At 42.2% G+C, this 25,040-nt stretch overlaps 1 protein-coding gene across 1 annotated transcript in view; it reads right to left on the reverse strand.

Moving 5' to 3' along the window:
- The window catches only part of MIPOL1 (mirror-image polydactyly 1), a 276,027-nt gene that overhangs the window by 218,417 nt on the left and 32,570 nt on the right, over nt 1-25,040 (reverse strand). The window contains exons 2-3 of the mRNA XM_065403050.1: nt 4,763-4,891; nt 3,307-3,386 (exon numbers count right to left, since the gene is read on the reverse strand). Coding sequence (XP_065259122.1) covers nt 3,307-3,325 — 19 coding nt within the window. The 5' untranslated portion in view covers nt 3,326-3,386; nt 4,763-4,891. The remainder of the gene's footprint in view (nt 1-3,306; nt 3,387-4,762; nt 4,892-25,040) is intronic.

Here is a 25,040-nt window from a genome sequence, read left to right on the forward strand (position 1 = left end):
CCACACATTTAGGCCATCACCAGATAAAAGTTTTACATCCCAATTTCCAACTTCTTTTAATTTTCATGCAAACTTTATACATACATTAGTCAGATTAAATTTCTTTTTAGAATAGACCTTAGTCCCATGCTTTCGGGCTTGGAATCTGAGCATTTCATCTGGAAATGAAACAGTTTTCACTGGCCATCTGCCAATGATCCTAAACCATTCCATCTAAGAATACTTGAGAGAAATATGTGAGAAACCACTATCCCCCTATTAAAAACAAGGTCCTGTGGACATAAACAGTAAATTTAAATTAGACCCAAGACCAAAATGGTAATCCTTACACACAGACTAGTTTTTAACCCTTTCTAATACCTACGAACAGAGGCAAAAGCATGTCTTCAATTCATGAAGACATTTATAATCCAAACAGTATGGAGGTTTCAAAGACTGACTGAATTCCAAAACAAATTTAAAATACAGTGTCCTTCTTAAACTGCTCTCTCAAATGTTTTATTTTCTGGAATACATAAACAAATTACCCAATGTACCATGTAATTATTAAAACTGCTATTTCTCCAGAGGTAATAACTTATCTTTCCAATCTCTTTGTTTGGTTGAGTTTCTTCTGACCACATGAATTTAACCTCAGCCATGCCTAATGGTATTTGCTTATGCTGTAAAACAGGTTCTGAATCAGAAATAGTCATTAGGAGCTATTTCTAGAAGCAACCTATGTGGAGGGGAATATTGGAGGCAGTATAGTATCCAATGCAGAAAGGAAAAACAGCTAAGAGGACAGCATGGAGGATTGAGGGACACAAACAATGGCAAGTTTCTACTTTAATTATTCAGGGAGAACACTTGAAGTCATTTTGGATGTAGTGGGTCATCCAAAAAAATCAGATGTTCACCTTGGTTACATAAAAGGCCTTTACCTGTTACCAAGATGGCAACCAGGCCAATTACACCAGAAAAGTATCTAGGCTCTTAGTACTGGAAAACAGTTTCAGTGAGTTATTTGTTTGAAATAATATTGTTTTTCAATTTAAACCAAAGTGATAACAAGGAGCTCTGTATGCCCAACAGATCTCAGTAAATCACAACATCAAAACTATTAACACTGTTAATAGCAAGTACCTCTTTCTTAACTTTCCTATGGATACAAGTGAATAAGAATCATACGATTTGTAAATTACTAATTACAACTTAATTCTATGTTATGCTATGCATGCTTTCATCTTCAATATTTCATAAAGTTAGATAATATCTTTTATTGGACCCACAAATACATAAACATTTGCATGAAATAATGTCCTTTCCTAAGCAATATAAAACTTTGAAATCCTTTCATCAGAAGTGATTTCAAATAAATGGAACTCATTAAATAGCCAGCAGGTTTTTTAAAGATTCTGTAAACTATGAAATTAATACCATTTCTTGAAATTTGACAGGAAATGTTTAATACACAGTGAATTTAAGGTACTCATTGTTAGCTCCTTTGGAACAGTTAACCTTTTGAACCTTTCTTAGGGTATGCTGACCCCTAAAGGTCTAAAGGTACTACATTTGAATTAGCTACATAAAATTGAAAACATAGTATAGTGAAAGACCAGTTCTCCAGTTTTCCACTTAGCTACTGCACTGAGATTATTTCGTAAGTATTTGATTCAGAAATATTTTTCATCTACCTCAGCAGGCATTCTACATTATGGGGATTAAAATATGCCTGTAGATTGTTTTTACATACACTATCACTCCTAGAAAATTATGAATCTCCAAACCAGTAAGAAGCAAGTCCCCTCCCCCAAAAGAAAACGAATGCTTTCTCTGCCTTGCCTTGCAAATGCAAGACTGGTTTTATGGCATATTTGAAATTTATTCTCTTTGGAGAAACAGTGGGGAGGTGAAAATTTGGGTCACAGATACATGAGGTGCCACTAGGGGCTATCATAGCAGAGTTCTTTGTGGTTGAGGCCATTAGCGACCTGATTCTTCTCTGCCCCACTCTTCCCAACCCTATCTCTATGCCCATAGTAATGGTCATTTCCCTGTGAGCACCTTTCTTCCATGAGACACTTGGACTCTACCTCCCACATCCTTTCCTTTCTTCAAGATATATGGGCCACCTCATGACTTACCATCTCTTCATTAGACCCCTTAGGCATTCTATTCCTACAAAGGATCTAGCCCATTCATGTGATACCACCTTAGACACTTAATTCTCATGCAGTTCCCCCATGAGATACCCCTCTCCCACAGAACTCTCTATCACCACTGAAAAGACATACCTGAGAACTCCTTTGGTTCTTTCCAATATAAGATGACTCTTCCCCATCCCAATCAGGATGTCAACGTTGCAGCTGGAAGACTTGCACTACCTCAGCTAGAACTAACATGCTAGAAATAGCAGTGTGGACGTTGCGGCAATGGCAGTGGCTTGTGCTAGCCCCTGGAGTTCAAGACCGCCCGACCCCTTGGGACCAAGCTTGGTCGGTGAGCCCAAGCCCCTCCCAGCGTAGCAACATCCACCCTGCTATTTTTAGCATGCTAATTTAAGCTGAACTATTGCAAGTCTGGCTATCTGTGCTGGGACTCATACCTCACAGCTGTAGTGTAGACATATTCTAAGAGCCCCAACCCCTAACAAGGTGCCAAGTGCCCTCAAACCCCCATTGAAGTCAACAGGGGAGACACCGCACATTGCTGGATCAAATGCTATACTGTCATGAGATTTGAACTAAGGTAATATTAAGAAATTATTTAATATTAATAACAAGATTTTGATTCCCACCACGAGGGTCTGAATAACAGAAAAAATACCATGACTCTTAATTTTAAGATAAATTTTTTTTATTACATTCGTGAAAAAACTAAGTTAGAAAGTAATGGCACTTTGGGGGCGAGGACTATCTTTTTGTTCTGTGTTTGCACAGTGCCTGGCACAATGAGGTCCCAGTCCATGACTAGGACTCCTTAACACTACAGTAATACACATAAGTCATAATAATGCTGAATATCACAACTGAGAGTTTAACTGAAGTCCCTTAACATTGCAAAATGCAGAAAAGCTACAGTAATCTACAAAAAACTACACTGGTTGAAGATTTACACATTTTTTCTTTCATGGAAGTTTTAAAATTCGATTTTAAAAGATGTAAAGCTGCTTTTCTTTCACCCCAAATGTTTCCAAGAGGCAGAGCAAAATGATTGGGAAAAAAAAGTCACTTCAATATATCGGCAAGAACAAATACATTCCAGTCAGTACCTAGCACTGGTACACCACCTGGGGTTACGCATTAACACCTTAAAAGTCCTTACCTTTTGACCAGTCCTCCATTTGTACTTCTGAACTTGTTTGATCTGGCACTCACTCTGGTTTTTGCTCCAAGATTGCAGAGCTAAAATAAAGCCAACTCTAGATAAATAAACTTGAAACAATATATTAGAACACACCTATACCTACCCTTTATTTGACAGAGAATTTACAAGACAAATGATTTTAAAAATATTTATAGTAGAACAATAAACTCTGTGTATTTTAACAGTTAATGCTAAGCTACGTTTCTCAGTAAAAGATTTTTTTCTTCACACATTTAGTTTATATAATGGTTTATTCAGCTTTCTGCTGTGTTTAATGCCTTTGTTGAAGTATTTATTAGTTTGCCTCCTTCTTCAAGTCTTGATCTTGCAAACACATGCTACCAAGTGCAGCATTTACTATAGCAAGTAGTTCCATTGAAGGCAAAGGCATTGTTCACCACTGTGGCAAGTGCTACTCGTGGTAGTAAGTACTTGCGGAATTGAGTCCTTGGGCTGTTTATAATATGCTTGTCTTTGTGAATTTCATGAGAAACACACAAAATAACCATGCACATTTTCAACTTGTACTTTAAGCTTGTATTTAGGAAGACAATTCAAACCTCTATAATAAAAAAACTGCACTTTATATATATACTGTTCCGTATTATATATTGTAATATAAAACTAAACTTTTCAACTAGTCACGACAATATTTAATTACAGTTTATGGTAATCTTACTGTACTGAAAAGACCTTTTATTTCTTTAGATTTTCATTAACTATTTAATATGATGGATTTAATTTCATTTTTACATACAGCATATTATCTTATGATACTTTGTCTAAACATTTCACCATACACTTTATTTGTGAGCTTTGTTTTTTGTTTGACATCTAAGTTTACCATAAACTTTAATATTTACTCTAGCATCGCTTTTTAAATTATCTATAGCAACAGCAATTTTTTACCCTTCAAGCACAGGTGTTGGTGAAACACCCAAAAATAAACAGGATATTGTATACTGCATTTGTCTAAAAATACAGTGTGAAGAGGTAATGTATGGGCTAATGAAAATGCACAGGGAATTACCATCTCTGCAAATAAATCTGATGTAGTGTGAAAAATCTTAAAAGTGAATGTATAAAATCCAGTAAATGATACCGAGATAAAGGTTTCTCTTCCCTCCTTCCCCCCTTACTAGTGAAGAAGCAGGGGGCGGGGGGGAGTTTTCCTTCTATGCTACATCAAAAACTGAAGGGCCTGTCATTTTTAAGTTGAGATTATAAAAAATTAATTCTGAAGACCACTGATAAACTTTATTGAGACTAACAGTTACTGTAAACATTCAGGAATTAGTAGTATCTCTAGCTCATATTTGTCCTAAGTGTAAGTGTACATGATGAAAGCAGTGCAAGTGTTTATTTGATGTGCTTGCTTCTTAAGAGTGAAAGAAAAGATAACTTTACTGCATACCTAGAACAGTGAGTGCCTTACAAAAGTCCTCAAATGAAGCTGTAAGCTTCTTCTTTTTTGATTCTGTATAACTGTGTTGATTTGGAGTTGGCAACCTTTTTCTAAGTTCCTCATTTACTTTTGGATTAGCTGAAAATATAGAAGGTTATTAATACCAAAGAAATATGTTTCAGTCAATGAAGCCATTTCCCTACATATTGCACAAAAAGATTCATAATAATTGCAGTCTTTTAATAAGATATTCATATAGCAAGACATGAAGAAAATACAGTCTTTAATAACCTCCAGAGTATTTTAAAACATGTCTTAGAGCCTTAATGCGCCTAGTAATATACTATTTAAAACCATAATTTTATCCCTGTACAATATACAGTCATTCTTCCTCGCGATTTACCCAGCTAATGAATGCCAGCAATTAGTAAAATGTAATCCCATTGCACAATCATTTTAATGCTTTTAGCACTCAGAAAAGTAAACATCAAATTAATACTGCTCAAGCCATATCAGATCCTAGCTGGAAGCAAGCAATTATAGTTCAGCTCCTCAGGTGTAATTAAATGATTGGAATGATTTAGTTCCATAAATGCAAGTTAATTCATAAGCAAGCAACAAATATACTGGGAGTAATTACAAGAAACATTGACAGTCTAAGCAGGGCATGTTCTTTTATGTACCTGTTGTAGGAAAAGGCTGCCCTCTCCTGGAGATAATAGTGAATAAAAAATCTACTGAATAATCAGCGCCATAACTTGGAGAATGGCATAACTTTTAGAGGTTGTAGCTCCTCTCATATGTTACACAAACACCCATAATTAATTAATAGAAACTGTTTTGTTTTACACAGAAAGAAAGTCAACTATGGTGATCAAACTAGGCTGAGTGACTTACTGGTAAAAGTCAACTAATACAATTTTTTCAGGCAGTTGGGTTTTTTAATTTGTTTTTTTCCCCTCTGTTATCAACAAAATATTACTTTTCAAAATATCTCACTATTCAGTTTTGCTAAGTAAGTGTCCAGGCTTATTCTTAAAAAAATCCACAATAAAACGTAGCTTATACGCAATATTTGCAAGCAAGACAACATATGTTTCCATGAGGTATTTAAGTAACATTGAGTAACAAAACTAATTACAATGCTACCATTCTGACAGCACTGAATAACTCATACAAATCAACAAAAAGTTGGACATGGTCATAAAAGTTTCTTTGTGAATGAATCACTAAAGAATTGGAATGCCTTATTCTACTTAAATTCCCTTTTAAAAGGAAATAAAAGGTTTGTAACTGATTTATTACCACAGGCATCACTCAGTGCTTTTATTAAGAAAACAGTCTTCTGCTTAACCTAATGAAGGTGATAATCAAAATAAATGAAAATTTAAGAAACAACAGAAGAATATATAGGAAACAGGGTGTTAAACTTAGAAGTGAAGGGTAAGAGAAGGGTTGGAAGACGCAAAACTAGATGGATGGATGTCACACAAAAGGATTTGATAAGCTGCAGAGTTTCCAAGGAACTGCTGCAAGACAGACTGGAATGAAGAAGAAGGACTCAAAGAGCATCGATCCCATATAGATGGGTCTAAGGCGAGAAGAAGGTGACCGTATACCACTGGGGAAAAGGTTAAATAAAATTATAAAAATGGTAAGAGGAAATTAAGGCCACAAAACAACATATTTCAATGACACAATTCAAGTTTGATTTAAAATGCTCTTTCCTTATTCACAATTCTTCAATTGAAGACGGTACCAATTATACAGATCCTGTTTTGATATAATCTTAACATCCTATTACAGCTTCCGTCCTGTACACATCAGCAACTAACCAGGACATTAAGCAAGGAAAACTATGAATTGACATAGCATGCCACATCCAATAACTGTGCAAAAATAAGGCTTTGCAAATTTAAGTGAAAAGTTACTTATGTACCTGAATATAAATTTACTAATAACTTCCCAGTTTTTAAATTAGTTCCAGCCCTAACTTGTCTTTACATATTGCTTTCTAGTAAAGTGTACAAAGAATATGTAAGCAGTATTTGCAAATGTCCTGTATATGGTCATTTCCACAAACGCTGAACTTACAAAAAGTACATTCATAAACATGGTTATTGCTCTTTAAGACATTGAATAGTTCCTTGCTAATAAGATTTCCTGTGAGCAAAATAAGTTTATGTTATTGATCTTTAGACACCTAAAAACAAGCAGAGGCCATGGACAAATATCTGCAGACAATACACTCATTGTCGAGATGAAATAAATCAAATTATTTTAAGAAGTCACATTTCCAAGTTTAAAATGTACAGCACATTTGCTTTGCCCTTTCATGTCACAGTCTTATTTTTCTATTCAAATCTTGTACACTGTAAGTTAATTGCTTTTGGAAACTACTTATTATTCATGTAAAAATTAATGTGCCAATGTGTTTAAATCCTTTTAAATGACCATTCATGCATCTTTCTTCTTTAAGTACCGATGAAATCTGTCAAAGATATCAATGCAAGATCGTCTTAAAGAAAGTTCTAATAAAGATTCTTTTCTGCTAACATAAGATTTTCATTTTTGCCAACTTTACTTAAATTCCATTAATTTTTTAAGCTGCTTTTAATAAATTCACCAAGTAAAAATTTTTAGGCCCCATAGTCTGTCATTTGTGTTCCAGCTGACTTTATGAATATTAATAACAGTGTTATCCTGATTAAATAGGCTTCATATGAAATCCCTGCGAATCCTATAGCTCAGACATCTCATTTTTCCAACTCTTTATGAATTTGGATTCAGATATTAAACTGGAAAAAAATCTTAAAAAACAGATTTAATGGTACATTTGCGTATTCTTAAGCAAAAATTAGATGTTCTAATGATTCAAATAATTAAAACGGATAGCCTGAAATCTTAATATGTGGACCTTTCTGTAAACATGCAACATATTTTAACTCTAATGAAAACTTCAACACTTTCCAGAACAAAGGATTAAGAATCTATTATAAAATACTAATGTCTGTCCTTACACTCACCTTAAACAACAGACAATATAGTCTTAACTCATGTATATGAGTTTTAGAGTTGCAAAAAGGATTTCTAAAGTTTCCCTAAAGGAAAATAACTATTGATGGATCTTTGGTTATGTAAGTTTAAATACCAAATACATGCACACAGTGTATTATTACAGCTTAAGTACAATGATTTTAATCTTTTTAATACATATAAAATCATATTCATATCAGACACCCAAATTTAACTAAACAACATTAACATTTACCTGGTGTACTTCTGTTCTCATGCAAAAATGGACTACGTTTTCTAGCAGGGTCACGCCAAAGTACACACATGCTCTCAACTAACAAATCCTTAGCTACATGCACGGGCAACTCTGACTTATGCACATACATGCACTAGAGCAGTGGTCTCCAAAGTGGGGGTGCGCGGCAGGAGGAGCGGCTTTGCTTTGTTTTGTTTTGTTTTTTTTTGCTTCAGCAGTTCAGGCGGGAGTCCGAGCGGCTTTTTTTTTTTTTTTTTTTTTTTGGCTTTGGCTTTGGCAAAAATGGTAGAGCCAGCGCGGCAGGGGGTGTGTGCTCAAATTTTTTTTACTGATGGGGTGCGCGATCAAAAAAAATTGGAGACCACTGCACTAGAGGTTCTGTACAGCTTTGTCAGACAACAGATTGAAAATTTGGGACAAACTGTCCTGTGTTATAGCCAGTACAAAAAGTTACTTTATTTTCATCATGCAATATGAAATAGAAGCATCGCTTACCTCATTCAGTTAGGGCCCAATCCTGCAAAGGGACCCCTGCAATCTTTAGCCCTAGGTATAAATGTTTGTTTAGATGGATTCCATTGCAAGAACAGGGCCTTAATTATTGGATTTATTAATCACCAAGATCATTTAATTCACTCATTATCAGAAGAAGTTATATGTTAGAAGGAATATTTTAAAACGTTTAAACTTTCAGAGTAAATAACTTCTGAGGATGATTTATTTTTAGACTTCAGTCACTTTCTACAATGTGTGAACAAATTAATTTTCCAGCTAATGAGGATTTTCTACAGCCTGCATACACTGTATGTGTATCGCTGTCCTTCACTGTAGTATGCATTTTTATTGGTTCGGTGCCCACAACATGCTAGGTGCTTTGCAGACTTGTTAAATGATTGAGCTGGTTCCTTATCTGTTTTCCCTCCTGTATGAATTAGCAGAGTACTCTTTTAGTTCACTTAGGAGAGATATATGTTTTTGGCAGTATCAGTATAAGGTTAGGGCTGGTCTCTTCATGTACCATTACATAATTATATAATTACATATTGGGCACTGAGCTCTTAGAATGCACTTTGGTGAACCACCAATACCCTGCAAAGCACTGTTTTGAGTGAAGGTTGGTGTGTGAAGGGAAATGGGAGAGGTGTGTGATCTACTGATTTCTGCACAGTTGTTCTACTCTCCTTTACTAGAAGGAATACAGTCAAATTCATTTCGGATGTGTGTGGGCTGACCAAGCAATTTGACAAAACCCATTTACCTAAACCAAACTGACTACTTCTGAAAGATGCATGCCAGGGGTTCTTAAACCTTAGAAGTAAACAAAGTCTTAAGAGAGTGTGTCTCATGGACACCTCCTCTGCCATTCAGAACTGAATAGCACCCCAGGGCAACCACAGCAATCATTTACATGGAAAATATTCAGAAAGCCTTTAATTTATCTATAACTACCTTGCCTGTGATTTAGCCACATTAATAAAGGAGGAGCTGGAGGCAGCACCTTGTGACCAGCCAGCTCTCCACACACCCACAGCAAGTGCTCCATCAACCACACTTTGGATACCACAGATTTGTGCTATTGCTTAAGATTTAAAAAAAAACCCCACAACAAATAATTTTCTTTGAACATTTTCTGTACCAGATTCTGCTTCTCTCTTTGAAGAGTATTAAGTCCATTCTTCTTATTACTGTTCATATGGCAGTAACATCCAAACATCCAATCAGGATCAGGGCCCCACTGTGCCAGGCACCGTACAAACCCACAATAAAACATGGTCCCTATCTTGAAGAGCTTATCACCTAACTTGAAACAAGCTATAGGTGACCCAAGTCACCATGTGATCTTATGTGCACATATTTATGGTCCTGAATTGTGTTTTTGTTTGTTTGTTTTGAGTTGTTTTTTATATATTTATATTGGCTGTCCTGCAAGTGCTGCTCAGCCTGTCGTTATTTGTCTGATTTTTTTTTAGCTGTCACACCAGATGTGGGTCTTGAACAGGGGTGCTAGAACAATTTGTATAATGGGGGTGCTGAGAGCCATTGAACCAAACTGCAAACCCTGTCTATGATAGAAATCACTTCAAGCCAGGAGGTGTGGCAGCACCTACGGTCTTGAGGAGTGGTTTGAAGGAAAGAGTGGATGGATTAACTGATGGATTAACTCAGGAAGTGTATTACATGTGCAAGAGGCAGGGCCGGCTCCAGGCACCAGCTTACCAAGCAGGTGCTTGGGGCGGCCACTTCAGAGAGGGGCGGTGCGTCCAGCTATTCGGCGGCAATTCGGCGGACGGTCCCTCACTCCCGCTCGGAGCAAAGGACCTCCCGCTGAATTGCCGCCGCAGATCGCGATCGCGGCTTTTTTTTTATTTTTTTGGCTGCTTGGGGCGGCCAAAACCCTGGAGCCGGCCCTGGCAAGAGGTGGCATGGAAGCATGGAGAGAGTTGTAGGAAAAGTGCAAATGGGCATTCACTTGCAACTTCCATCTCTATCATCTCTACCACAGGGAAACCCAATGTCCCCTTCCCAAATGACAAAGGCAGACAGTCTACAACTGTGCTCTCTTGAATAACTATCTCAATCAGCTATTCTCTACGGAGTGCTCCTTTCCTCCTCTCTCCTTGATAGTGGGCTCCAACTCCTTTCACAAGTCACAAAACATTCCTCGTGTAATGAAAAGTCTGAAATTACATACAGAGAGTGGCCTCATGTCATATTACCTTCCTTGATAGAGTAAGGCTGAATAGGATTTCACTCAAAGCTCACCAAAACTTATCCTACTGTGGTTACCAGTTGTCTCCAGACAGCAACATAAGTGCTCCATCCCTCCACCCCAAGTCTAAATGAGCTGCCTTCCCATGCCAGCCCATGAAGCAAGAAAGAGGACCTTGGACTCAATCTAGTGATTCTCAAATCATCTTAAAAGGCTTTGACTGAAATCAAGTCTTTATCCTTTTTCTAAAATGAACTAGTAGAATTGCTCCATTATCTGAACAAGTAGAGTGTGTTTGGAGCCAAAAGGCTGTGAACTGAATTCCTAATGTTGTGTATACTTAGCTAGCTGACAAATATTCCCTCTATATACCTGACCAGACATTGTTTCTTACACTAGGTCAGGGGTGGAGAATCTACAGCACATGGGCTGGATCCGGCCTCCTGCTTCATTTCATCTGGCCCATGGCAAGTCTCTGCGCCATGGGCCGGAATCCCCAAGCCTCGGAGCCCCCCCGCAGGGCTGGAGCCGTGAGCACCGGCTCACCCCACTGCGGAAGAAGCTGGGGTTGCCAGGTCATTAAAAATCCGGTCGGCTCTGCACAGCTCCTGGAAGCAACCGGCATGTCCCTGCGGCCCCTAGGTGGAGGGGCAATCAGGGAAGCTCTGCGCACTGCCCTCACCCCCAGCTCCGCAGCTCCCAATGACTGTGGCCAATGGGAGCTGCGGGCGTGGGCAGCGCGCATTGTGCAGAACCCCCTGACAACTCTGCCTAGGGGCCGGACATGGTGGCCACTTCTGAGAACAGCCAAGAGCCAGGGCAGGCAGGGAGCCTCCCTTAGCCCCACTGCACCGCTGACCTGGAGCTGCCTGAGGTAAGTGCCGCCCGGCCGGAGCCGGCACCCCAAACCCCCTGCCCCAGGTCAAAACCCCCTCCTGCACCCTAACTCCCTCCCGGAACCTGCACCCCGAACATCCTCCCGCACCCCAACCCCCTACACCAGCCCTGAGCCTGTCCTGCACTCCAAATCCCTTGGCCCCAGCCCAGAGTCCCCTCCCCACATCCCAACCCCCTGCCCCAGCCCCCTCCCACACCCTGAACCCCTCATTTCTGGCCCCACCTGGAGCCTAGGGGAAGCCCCGAGCCTCCCCGCCCCCCACGGGGCTGTCTAGTCCGCGACTGATTTTTGATGTAGGTCAGTGGCCCCTGATAGAAAAAAAGATTCCCTACCCCTGCACTAGCTAAATTCTGCTGTTTCTACACAAACATTCTCTTGGGATTACATCTTTGATAGAAATGCAGTATGCGCTAGGAAAATACCATATACAGCTCAATAGATCTGGTTAAAACATGCAATAGTATAAAAGCAATAGATGTCAACATTCTTCAGAGGTGTGAAATTCTAAGCAGTTTGTACTTAAAAGAAAAAAATGGATATAGGTCAACATTAGAACTACAAATTGGTCATGAAAACATGGATCATATGGCAACACTAGATGGAAGAAGATATTTGCATTAAAAGGGCAAAATACAAAGTTTACTTAATTTGTGCATTCCATATTTAGCTTGATAACCACATATTACAAACACCTTTTCATCTTCAGCCACTCCTCCCTGGCTTTATTGTCTTTCAAGCAAACAACTCCTGTTTAAGTGACAGGAAACTGAGCTGGCACTCATATAGTTTCCAGAGCATTTTTCGCTTGGTGAAGAAGGGATAAGAGGAATGCAGATTTTGAGTTGGAAGGGGCTGGAATTCTGTCCCTAAACTCAGCAGATTTCTGGGGATTCAACCAATGCTAGTACCATCCACACTGAGGCATAGGGTAAGTTTCACAAGGGGAACGTAGATGCCTAAGTCCAACAGTTAGCCACAACTGGCATTGAGAAAATCCCTGCTCAGCTGCTGCCTAACCCTGCCTAACCTAAGGTGCCTAAGTTTCCACCATTAGAGGGTCCTGAGGCCCTAAATGTTGGCATCTGGGCATGCACATAGCCACTAAGTCCTGACACTGCCCAGTAGCTCAGCACTTAACTCATGCTTAAGCCCCAGTAGGATTCACAAATCAGGAATTCTTCACTTATCTTGCCTTCGGGGCCCAGTTCAGTAGGTATGCTTACAGCATGCCCAAACCCACGGAAGAGGAAGAGGTGTTAGTGGTGCCCTTATGACTTTTAGCCTACTGGTTAGAGCACTCACCCAGGATGTCCAAGAGCTGGATTCAAATTCTCCATCTGCTTAATGTGGAACAGGGATCTGAAATTAGTCTTCCACCTCCCAGGTGAGTGCTCTAACCACTGGGCAATAGAGTCACTCTCTCTCTTTGGCCCAAGGGATATTTAAGTATTTCTACACAATGGAACAGCTTCAACACAAGGGACAGAGAAACCCACCCCACCATATCCCACAGCACAGTGATTAGGGCACTCTCCTGAGAAGAATACCCAAGTTCAAATCCCTCCTCCGCATCAGGCAGAGGGGGGATTTGAACCCAGGTCTCCTACATCCTGGGTGAGTGCTTCAGCCACTGGTTTTAAAGTGATAAGGAGGGGGCAACCTCCACCTTCTCATTTTTTCTTGGAAAAGAACTGACCTGGATTAGGCACCAAACTCCAGGAGGGATTCACAGTGGTGAACCTTTACGTGGAGATGGACACTTCCTTCTGGCCTGAACTTGGGCACCTAAGTCCCTTTCAGAGGCAAGGGCTAGGCTGCACCCCTCCCCTCAGCATTTGCTCCTGGCTAGCTTAGGTGGCTCCTGAGTCAGCACGCTGGCTTTTGTGAATCCCATTCTTAGGCATCTAACTCTCCCCTAGGCATTGTTTAGGGAGCCTGGACGCCTAACTCAGGTTTGTGAATTCCACTAGGCAGCAGGACACTTAAAATGTAGACACTGTGTGTATGTCTACACTACAATTAGACACCCGCAGCTCACCTACTGCCAGCTGACTGGGGCTCGCAAGGCTTGGGCTGCAGGGCTGTTTAACTGCAGTGTAGACATCTGGGCTCAAGCTAGAGCCTGGGCTCTAGGACCCTGCAAGGTGGGAGGGTCCCAGAGCTTGGGCGGTAGCCCCAGCCGGAATGTGTACACTGCAATTAAACAGCCCCACAGCCTGAGTCAGCTGGCACGGGCCAGCCATGGGTGTCTAATTGCAGTGTAGACAGACAGTGCAATGCTGAGCAATGCAGCCCTCAAGCCCTTTCCCACCTGTGGTGCCTTCAAGCCCCACTCTTGCTCCTTGGCAGCATAGTTTCTGAACAGCCTTGGAGTAGAGACTCCTCCTGATAGCTGCTACTGCTGCCCCCTGAATCACCCCCAGGGGACTGGGTGTAAGTTAATGCTGATAGAGTTAGCACTATCTGACCAGCAAAAGTTCTGTAGGCTGGGGGTGGGGGCTGCCACAGAGCTTGAATGACCATCCTCCCCCCAGCTCTGCCTTCTCCCAAACTGCAGAGACTGATCAATTCCTCTTGGAGATCTTTCCGTGGGCCTGTGAAAAGGTGGCAGTATCTGATGCTAAAGTGGATAGCACTCCCTCCTTACATGCTCCCTTACCTAGAACTCCTCATTTTTCACATCATCCACCCATAAAAGCAAAGGCTCAGTGTGCTTTCACCAGCCACAGTTTTGCTACTTGCCATGTTGGAAAGATCTTGTAGATATGTCTAGATATAGCACAGTAAAGGAAGAGTTTACACAGACTTAAAAAAAAAAAACTGCCTCATCAGGCCACTATACATTTGGAATAGTTCCAAGCCAATATTTGTCCTGTACACTGGATGTAAGTGACAGTTACCATTGACACATTAGAGGGTGCAGGGAGGGAGCCGTACAGCAGAGGGAAGATTGTATGCTCTATTGATAAGGAAGTAAAGTTTGAAATTTAGGACTATTTTCATAGGGTTAATTAGATACCAGGATCTTCTAAAATATCCTGAAACGTTTTGCCCCAGGCCAAGCTAAACTAAATCACTTAATCTAGGAGGGTACAGCATATAAAAACAAAAGTTAGCTTATAGAATAGTTTCCCCAGGGAACAAACAGCCTGTTTTGTTTTGTTTTTTTGTATTCACATGGAAGCCAAGTTTTGATGAAGTGACACACTCCTCCACAAAAGGCTTATATTTCCATAGAACCAACAAAACTTACCAGAAAATCAAAAGTCTATAAGCACCCAGAGCAAGTTCAGATCAATCTATGAAGACAGCTGGTATGAAAAGTCCCTACTATTTAAAAGAAAAAGATTACCAGAAAGAATTATAATAATTACTTTACATACATAGCAAACATATAATAAAAAACACCAGACTCAAGTTTTCATTTACATACAGTAGAACTGTTTTACTATTTTATTGATATATTAAAATCAGTGCCCCTCATGTCCCTGGTAGGTTTTTTTAGGTGGGGGGGAAAGCATTTTTTAAAAAGACCTTATACACAATAAACACGCTCTGTCTCCTTCCTGCCCTCTAACCCCCATAACAAACTCCATTTGCACCTTTATTTATTAATCCTCTTTTGTCCATATGTTCTGCCCTCTTTCTCCTGAATTTTCTTTTGTTTCCTATTTCATTTCTTTTTCTCACTTTGTCTTCTGCTCTTTGTTCCTCGCTCCTCCTCCCTCCAAACCAGAGTCGGAGACCTCCTGGACTATGACCAGGGAGACTGGCTGGATTCCCTGACGCTCGCTCAGTGCATGGGGCTCTCCAGACCTTGTACTCCCCGGCGCGTACTTCAGGAGGTGAGGGCCGCTTTACCGCCCACTGCTTGGGTCTTCCTTGACCGGTCCTGCGAGAGGGCACGCCCCGCCCACCCTCCACCCCAGGCCCTCCAGACCTTTTCATCTGGCCCCTGCCCGGTAGACCTGCCAGGCCATCCCACCCTTTTACCGCGAGCCGGCTGCACGAGTTGCCGGTTCGGTTCCAGACCGCGCCACGAAAACATCTGTACACGCTCGTGCTCCACACCCTTCGTGTCCTCACCTTCGCGTCCCGCCCCGACAGAAAAACAAACAAGCACTGTCCTGAGGTTTTGAAAGAGGTGTCTATGCTGTTTCCTTTCACTCTCTTTCTCCCTACTTTAAATTCCATCTTCTCTCTCCCTATACTTTCCCCCTCAAGTATATTTTTCCTGCTAGGCCTCATCATCTCCACTCTCCACATTTCCAATCTGGCCAAGTAGTAGCCCAAAGAGCTTTCTGGCATCCGAGCTTGGATAAACCCCCAAATCATCCATGCCAGGGCAGTGTGGAAAACCACTGCTGAAGTCATAACCTGCTTTGATCAAGCATGAAATAGTCCATTTTAGCATCTAAATGGCCATCATTAGGCTTCAATGCAAAACACCCCTTGAGATGAAGATGGGCAGCTGGAAATTCTCAAAGCTATTGTTTCAGCCATGCAGTAAGACAGGCCTCAGTGCATCAGTCTCCACTGTCCCCACAACCGGACAATCGTCTCTGCAGCCTTGAAGGTTTAAAAGACCATTTTTAAACATTAAATGTTTTGGTTTCCCTTCATATAATAACAGGTGTACCATAACAATTCCAGTTGGTAACAATTAACAAGCACAATGATACAATATAAAGCCATATTCCTGACATACAACAATAACACATATTTGTTTTCTGTTGTAAGACTGTAGAGGAAAAGAATCATAGGAAATGATGGGAGGATGGAACATGGCATGGCAGACACTCTTCCACCTGTGCGTGATATTTCTTTTATCATGAAACAAGAGCATCAGTCTGTAACTGTTTCCAGCACTGTTTTAGCAGGCCCATCAACAGAGTTCCCAATAAATATCAGCTTCTCACAGTGATCTGTCAGCTTAGTTTCTGAGTAATGAGACCAGACCCCAAGAATACTGGTTTGCAGGGCAGCCATGAACTAGCCCAATTTGATCTCTGATACAGATAGAACTGAAATATTGACTAGACTTTCTGAAACTATTTGATTAAAGTAAAAGACCAGAGATATTTCCCATTTACTGTATCGTAGGAAAGGACTGAAATGAAAGCAGGTAAAAAATGTTGATATGATTAAAGTGAAACTCCAAAACAAACTTTAGAAATGGTTTAGGAGACATCTGATAATATAGATATATTATCTTCTCTTCACAAAATCCACTGTACAATAGATCACAAGAGAATCTAAAATTTCCTAATTCTCTAAATTACAACTTCCACTACCAAAAAAACAAGTCAATACTGTTTTATTCCCCCCCTCTCACTCCCCAATGTACTGAAAGAATGAAACTAAAGCAATAGGATGGCATCATAGCATGGTATCATGTCCCACACAAGCATGCAAAGGAGTGTCTCAGTGCTGGTATCATAACAAACATGTCTACATACATGTGGCCCATAATTTTAAACACAACCTATATTTCACAATCAAAACAACAGACATTTTCAGTAGTTTTGAGAGACACAAGAAAGTTTGGAGGAGACGTGGGGAGGGGGGAGATGACAAATTTAGAAATGAAGTCGAGGAGCTGCAAATCTACTGGCTAAACTGACAGTATCCAAATTTTCTTCAGCCATAATCTACTCTTTACAAATAATCTTCCATTTTTCTGATAGCCAAATTATTAAAAACATAAAACAAACACGCAGTTCTTGAACTGTCTCTAATTTCTGCACTATATTTAGGGTATCAGGTGTCCAGTTTTCGACTGGAACGCCCAGTTGAAAAGGGACCCTGGCAGCTTTGGTCAGCACTGCTGAGTGAGCCGTCAAAAGTCTGGTCAGCAGCACAGCGGGGTTAAGGCAGGCTCCCTGCCTGCTTTGACTCTGTGTGGCTCCTGGAAGCAGCAGCATGTCCCCCCTCCGGCTTCTATGCATGGGGGCAGCCAGGGGGCTCCGCACGCTGTCCCCACCCCAAGCGCTAACTCTGCAGCTCCCATTGGCCAGAAACCACGACCAATGGGAGCTGTGGGGGTGGCGCCTGCGGACAGGGCAGCACACAGAGCCGCCTGGTCATGCCTCTGTGTTGGAGCTGGAGGGGGGATGTGCCGCTGCTTCCGGGAGCTGCCTGAGGTAAGCGCAGCCCAGAGCCTTCACCCCTGACCACCACCCCCTGTACCCCAACCCCTTGTCCCAGCTCTGATCCCCCTCCCGCGCTCCGAACTCCTAGGTCCTTGCCCGAAGCACCCTCCTGCACCACAAATCACCAGCCCCACCCCAGAGTCTGCACCCCCAGCCGGAGCCCTCACTCCTCTCCGTGCCCCAACCCCCTGCCCCAGCCCTGATCCCCCTCTCACCCTCTGAACCCCTCGGTCCCAGACCAGAGCACCCTCCTACACCCCAAACTCCTCATCCCCAGCTCCATCCCAGAGCCCGCACCCCCAGCCAGAGCTCTAACCCTCCCAATGCCTCAATCTGCTGTCCCAGCCCTGATCCCCCTCCCACCCACCGAACCCCTTGGTCCCAGCCTGGAGCACCCTTCTACACCCAAAATCCCTCATCCCCAGACCCACCCCAGAGTCTGCACCCCCAGCTGGAGCTCTCACACACCCCTGCACCCCAACCCCCTGCCCTAGCCCAGAGCCCCCTCCCTCACTCTGAACCCCTCATTCCTGGCACCACCCCAGAATCCGCACCCCCAGCCCAGAGCCCATACCCCCTCCCACACTCCAACTCCCTGCCTCAGCCCAGAGCCCCCTCTCATACTCTGAACCCCTCGGCTCCACCCCCCAGCCTGGAGCCCCCTCCCACACCCTGCACTCCTCATTTCTGGTCCCACCCCAGAGCCCGCACCCCCAGCCAGAGCCCGCACCCCCTCCCACACCTCAACCTCCTGCCCCAGCACAGTGAAAATGAGCGAGTGAGGCTGGGGCGAGTGAGGGACAGATGAAGTGAGCGGGGGTGGGGCCTTGGAGAAGGGGTGGGGCTTCAGAGGAGGGGCGGGGTGGGGCAGGGGTGTTTGATTTTGTGTGAGTAGAAAGTTGGCAACCCTAACTATATTGCCAGTAACTGTAAACACATACAGTCCTGTTACATGCACTCAATCCATTCTAGACATAGAACAGAAAAGCTGGAAGCCCTTTTGCATCCCTTACAATCAGCACAACAGTATTTCTCATGTGCCTGACAGGTGGTTTTTCCAAATAAGAATGCACTTCCTTTTTTATCATAAACTGCTGGATGTGCAGTGGACAAATCCAGAATGGTTGATCCTCTCCATTTCTGTGGCATACTACACTTACAGAGGCCAGCCACACCAGAGTCAAAACAATCCTTCGAAATCTATAGAGGGAATGAGGAGCAGGCAAATAAAAAAAGACACTACTACTGGACTGGACTGGCTTTGTGAGGAGAATTAACTTGGACTTCATATTTGAACTAAATGCTTGAGGAGAAAAAAAATCCAGAGACTTAAGTGCCAAATTCTTCCCCCACTTACACGCTACTTCTGACTCATTGAAGCCAATAGGAGTGCACTGGTGTAAATGAAAGCATATGTTTGTCTGCAGATCTGTAAAGCTCCAATAGCAATTATTGGGCTCCTCTCTTCAATTTAAGATGCTTGATAAGTACTGTAAACACATCCAGCAAGTAAATGCTTCCCCCACCCACTACAAAAATAGCCCAACATTTTAAAATTGGCAAGAAAAAACAAATCTATGAAAAGCATAATGCATTTCAGGGTCCATGTGTTATACTCCATTAACAATACTTCACAGGTGTTGAAAACACTCTACATTAGCCTTGTGCCTTATATCACACCTAAGGCAAAGGATATAACACATGCCCTATCATGTGCTGTTGCTTATTTAGCTATGATAAGCAGACTAGTGTTTTTTTGTAAATGTAACACAGATGTTTCTCACAGACTATACATACCACCAAAGAGAGCTAACAGGGAAAAGGGGAAAAGTACTTAGATAAGAACACCTGGGGGGGGGGGGGCAGTCTGGGACCATCCCAGGAGAATAAGATATTTTAAAGCAAGCTAGAGCCTAATGAAAACAGCAGATAAGTGCTGGATCTCTTCAGGAATTAAATATGATGAAAACAGTGTTCAGAATTTAAATGGATGATGAAAATGAAAAGGACCCAACCCTGCAAATGCATATTGCCATGAGTTGTCCCACAGCAGCTACAGCAAAAGGTGAGGTGAAACTTAAGGTTTACATCTACTAGCCGGAAGCCAATACAAAAGAAGAACCTCCCATGAATTGTGCTTGAGTGGCTAATAGGCTGGTGGTGTCAGGGAGCTGACACCCAGTTAAGTACAAAGCAAAGTACTCATGCTGGAGGCAGGGAGTAGCAAGGTGATTCTCAGTCCTGGCTATCCTGAGAACTATCACTCCTCCTCCTTCCCCACTGGTCAGGGCCCAGAGACAACACCTTGATAGAAATCCCAACATCCAGCTGGGAAAGGCAGGCTTATCACCAGGGAGTTTCTGCTGGACCTCTCTGTGAGGCCACTGACCTCTCTGGGTGTGTCTACACTTCAGTTAAAAACCGGCAACTGGCCCATGCCACCTGACTCGGGCTAAGGGCTGTTAAACTGTGGTGCAGGCATTTGGGCTTGAGCAGGAGGCCAGGTTCTAGACACTGCAAGGTGGGAGGGTCCCAGAGTTTGGACTGCAGCCTGAGCCCAAACATCTACACCACAATTAAACAGCCTCTTAGCTTGAGCCCATGGATGTCTAATTGCAGTGTAAACATACCCCTCTCTCTCCTGGATAGTAGGTTTTTGAAAAGTTTTTCAAGACCTGCATTGCACTTTTTATAATAATATTATATTCATACAGACACCAGCCTAGCACAATCCTACTCACCCACTTGCAAGCAATACTTTTTTGATAGTCAAAGTAAATGTTAGGGGCTTTCTGCCAGTATAGAGTAGGTGAATAAATATTTGGCTGGGCTGGTAAATTTTCATGCCAATTTTATTTACATATATATTAACTTAAAGGAATTTCAAATACACAGTATATGAGATACACATATTGTAGGGGTATCTCTCTTTCAGACTGTGTACAGAAGAAATTTTTAAAAAAAGACTCCACAACATTCTGCAATTTCACACACCTTGCCTTTAGTAGGGTTAAACCTAGAAGTATATCAGATGTCTTTTTACAAGGCTGAATTTCTTGATGAAAAGAGAATGATAAAGAAAACCTGAATCTGGAAATCACCATCATTGCCACCAAGACTTCAGACTCACAAGGTAATTATTGTATTTTAAAACACAAAGAAGCAAAAGGTCCGTGCAGTAGGTGAATGCAGTTGGCTACAAAGCCAACATATTGGTACATGATGAAGTTCTACTTTCTACCCTCTCAGCCCAATACTTTGTCTATATACTTTACTACTACATAAAAATGCACTAACAAAACATTAAGATACAAAGTCAAGCAAGGAAGTGCCAGAATTAAAGTTCCCTCTGCAACATTAATCTGGCACCCTTGTCAGCATATGCATTATGATATAGTCTTTAATTAAATGATCATATATATTTTTTTCCACAGGACCCCTGCCTCAGTGCTCTGGGAATGAACCAGAATTGTCTCATGAATGACTACTCATTCACTGAATAAGGCAGGGGTCCTTAATTCTGGCATTTCGTAGCTTTGGAGTGCTTGACTTGACAAACTTCACATTTGTTTAACATTGAGAAAAACAACAATGTGATTTCCTAAAAAAATTGAAAAAATAAATTCCATCATGTTAAATCATATTGATCCCCAGTTGATCAACAGGGTTCTGATCTTCATTTCTACAGCATAGACCTCAACTATGCAGTTAGATTAACCAGTAGCAGTAGTAGGCTGTTATTCTCTATAATGTGAACTAGAACAGGATGAGACATACACTTTACTAGTGGATTTCACCAGTATTTGCTGATAACAGACAAATGGAGAGACGAAGGACTCCTGGATTCAGGCTTTACAGGGGAGTGTTCTCTAGCGGTTATAGACCATTCTGTCCCTTGGCTCCGTAACCCCTTCTCCTTCTGCTCATATCCAAGCCCCATCCCTTGGTTCTTGCCCCCCCTACAGCTAGAGTGCCCCACCAAACCTCCTTTGCTCCAATCCACCAACTCGTGTCCCTTCTCTGCTGCTCCCACATCCTCAGCTTCTACAATCCCCTATTCTCTACCCATTTCTCACCTCTCTGCATTCCAGTGTGTCTTCTTCTTTGTCCCCACTGCCAGGGCACCAGGAAGGGGAGCAGAGAGCAAAGAAAAGACAATCTACCTCATTTCCGGTACCTGGAAGATGAGAGGAGCAATTGCAGGGAAAGCCATGCTCATCCCCTGCAGTCCTAAAATGGAGCATGCTCAGTGCAGACGGAATCTTCAGATAATTTAGCTGCAAAACTCAAACAAGCCTCTACTGAGCATGTGTGAACTGAGATTTTTTTTCAAAGGCTTATAACTTGACCAAATTTAGGAAGACTTTCACAGGGACAGCAAGAGGTGCGTCCTGAAGACTAGAGTGATCTCTGTGCCAAATTTCATCCCCTTCTGAAAAACATGAAGGTGCTAGAACTTCTCAATGAAATACGTGTAATCATTTTTTAAAATGTGAGAAACAATGGATTTTTCCCTAATCTTGTACTTGGAAAAAGATACACCTTTTCAGCTGAAGGTTTTTTAAAAAAACATCTACTGGAGACAGACAACCAGAATGGAAAATTTCAGCCTAAATTGTTAAAGTTTGTCAGAGTTATAAGCAACTAAATAGAGTCTTATAATGTGAACCAGTGGGCAACCGTAACTATCGGTGACATTACCAGCACCACCTATCACAGAACTATTTATTCATCTCATGATTTCTGTATTTTCTTTTTATCCTCAATTAAATTATATTATTTAAATCTTATTTGCAATACATAGTGTGAATAAATGGAACATTCTAGTTACATGATCCTTCCATCATTTATAAAGTTATACAACCTAGGTCATGAAGAAGCTGAACAGACCTGCTTTGTTAAAACATTCCTTTATTGTAACTTGAATAAAGATCAATTGCAAGCCTTTATATGGTGCATATGACACACACATGACAAGCATATTTCCTGGGCCAGAAATGTGAATAGAAAATCATGATTCACACATAATGAATAAAAACCCCCTTAAAGTATTCTCCTGAGGTCATTTACCTGAGGGTGGAGTACAGATAAGTTTTAGGTTACACCAGGGATTGTCAACCTTTGGCACGTGGCCCATCAGGGAAAGCCGCTGGCGGGCCAGGACAGTTTGTTTACCTGCAGCGTCCGCAGGTTCGGCGAATCGCAGCTCCCACTGGCCGTGGTTCGCCGCTCCAGATCAGTGGGGGCTGCGGGAAGTGGTGCGGGCCGAGGGATGTGCTGGCTGTCGCATCCCACGGTCCCCATTGGCCTGGAGCGGCGAATCGCGGCCAGTGGGAGCTGCGATCGGCCGAACCTGTGGACACTGCAGGTAAACAAACCATCCCTGCCCGCCAGCGGCTTTCCCTGATGGGCCGTGTGCCAAAGGTTGCCAATCCCTGGGTTACAGCATTGCCAGAGAAATTTCTATCTATGGTTCAGATCCTCAAACCCAAACAAAATAGGTTTTTGCTACCAATATGTTATGGCAAACAATCAAACGTACGCAAACATTTTTCTTGTTGAGACATGGACAACCTAGCTTGTTTCAGCAAGAGTCTCTACTTGAAATTTACCTAGAAAAGAGAAGTTGGACAATCTCTTCTCTCCTATAACTATAGTGTCAGCTTAGCAAGCTGCATATTGATTAATCATAGAAGCCCAGTTTACAAATAGAGATTGTCCTTTTCATCAAGCTACAATAATATGTTTTCACTAGCAGCGCCCTAGGTATCATGGGGAAAGGGAGAAATTAAGTATCGATGGATTGAGGATTTGGACTACTAAATCAGTATCAAAGCACCTTCACACAATTACTCTTTGTGGAGCAAGAGTACATTCTTGGGGAGGAGAGAGCTGCACATCTGCTTATTCTCCACTGTGACAGACCCAGACCAGTGGGGTACAGGAGTCTGGTAGAGGGCAAATATACTGGTCACTGGATGAGTAGTTTTCTGTTCCCTGAGTGACCAGAGCAGAGGCTGCACTAGAGTAATCAGGAACCTGCTAGAACCAGTTAAGGCAGGCAGGCTAATTAGGACACCTGGAGCCAATTAAGAAGAAGCTGCTAGAATCAATTAAGGCAGGCTAATCAGGGCACCTGGGTTTTAAAAGGAGCTCACTTCAGTTTGTGGTGTGGGTGTGAGGAGCTGGGAGCAAGAGGTGCAAAGAGCTGAGAGGGTGTGCTGCTGGAGGACTGAGGAGCACAAGCGTTATCAGACACCAGGAGGAAGGTCCTGTGGTGAGAATAAGGAAGGTGTTTGGAGGAGGCCATGGGGAAGTAGCCCAGGGAGTTGTAGCTGTCATGCAGCTGTTACAGGAGGCACTATAGACAGCTGCAGTCCATAGGGCCCTGGGCTGGTACCCGGAGTAGAGGGCGGGCCCGGGTTCCCCCGCAAACCTCCCAATTGACCTGGACTGTGGGTTCTTCCAGAGGGGAAGGTCTCTAGGCTGTTCCCCAACCCACATGGTGAATCTCTGAGGCAAGAAAATCCGCCAATAAGCGCAGGACCCACCAAGATAGAGGAGGAACTTTGTCACACCACCTGCACATAGATCCTTGCTCAGCTCACAGTTCTGAAACCCTCACTCATGCTGAGGATTATTTATCCATGTGAGTAGTCTTGCTGAACCTTGTTAGTCATTAGGAGCCTGTTTTTCAGAGGTTTTGTGCATTCACCACTCCCTTTGCTCAGTATCTCTAAAAAACAGGCCTACAGCACTAGAAATATTACCTTATAGGACAGAAATGCAAGGAAAATCATAGCTTACAGGCCAAATACTTAAGAAACATATTGATATTTTGCATTGTCAGTGTCTGCTGGACTCTAGGTTTGATCTTACCAACCATCCTGAAGAAGCACAAGAGACTATATACAACATTCACCAATAATGGTCTCAAATGGATGCGAGGACAAGTCTTAGCATGATGAAAGACTTCCAGATCAACACACACACCCTAAGTTCACAATAAAACTGGAGGAGGGGAGGCAGGGAGATAAATTCTTAAATCACTTATCCAGGGAGTCAACATTTCTTTAAAAAGTTTCACTTCCATGAACCAAACTGTCAAGCTGTTAGCACAAATCTTATCTGATTATCAAAAACTAAACCTTAAAGCAAAGGAACTTGAGTTGTCTGAGAGAAGATCTGTGGATATGTGTAAGCCCATCCAAGCTGTTATGGATCTTAGCCCCATTCTTTGAATTTCTTCAGGACTT

The sequence above is a fragment of the Emys orbicularis genome, chromosome 4 (genome assembly GCF_028017835.1).
Source record: "Emys orbicularis isolate rEmyOrb1 chromosome 4, rEmyOrb1.hap1, whole genome shotgun sequence".
In the NCBI taxonomy this organism is placed as follows: Eukaryota; Metazoa; Chordata; order Testudines; family Emydidae; genus Emys; species Emys orbicularis.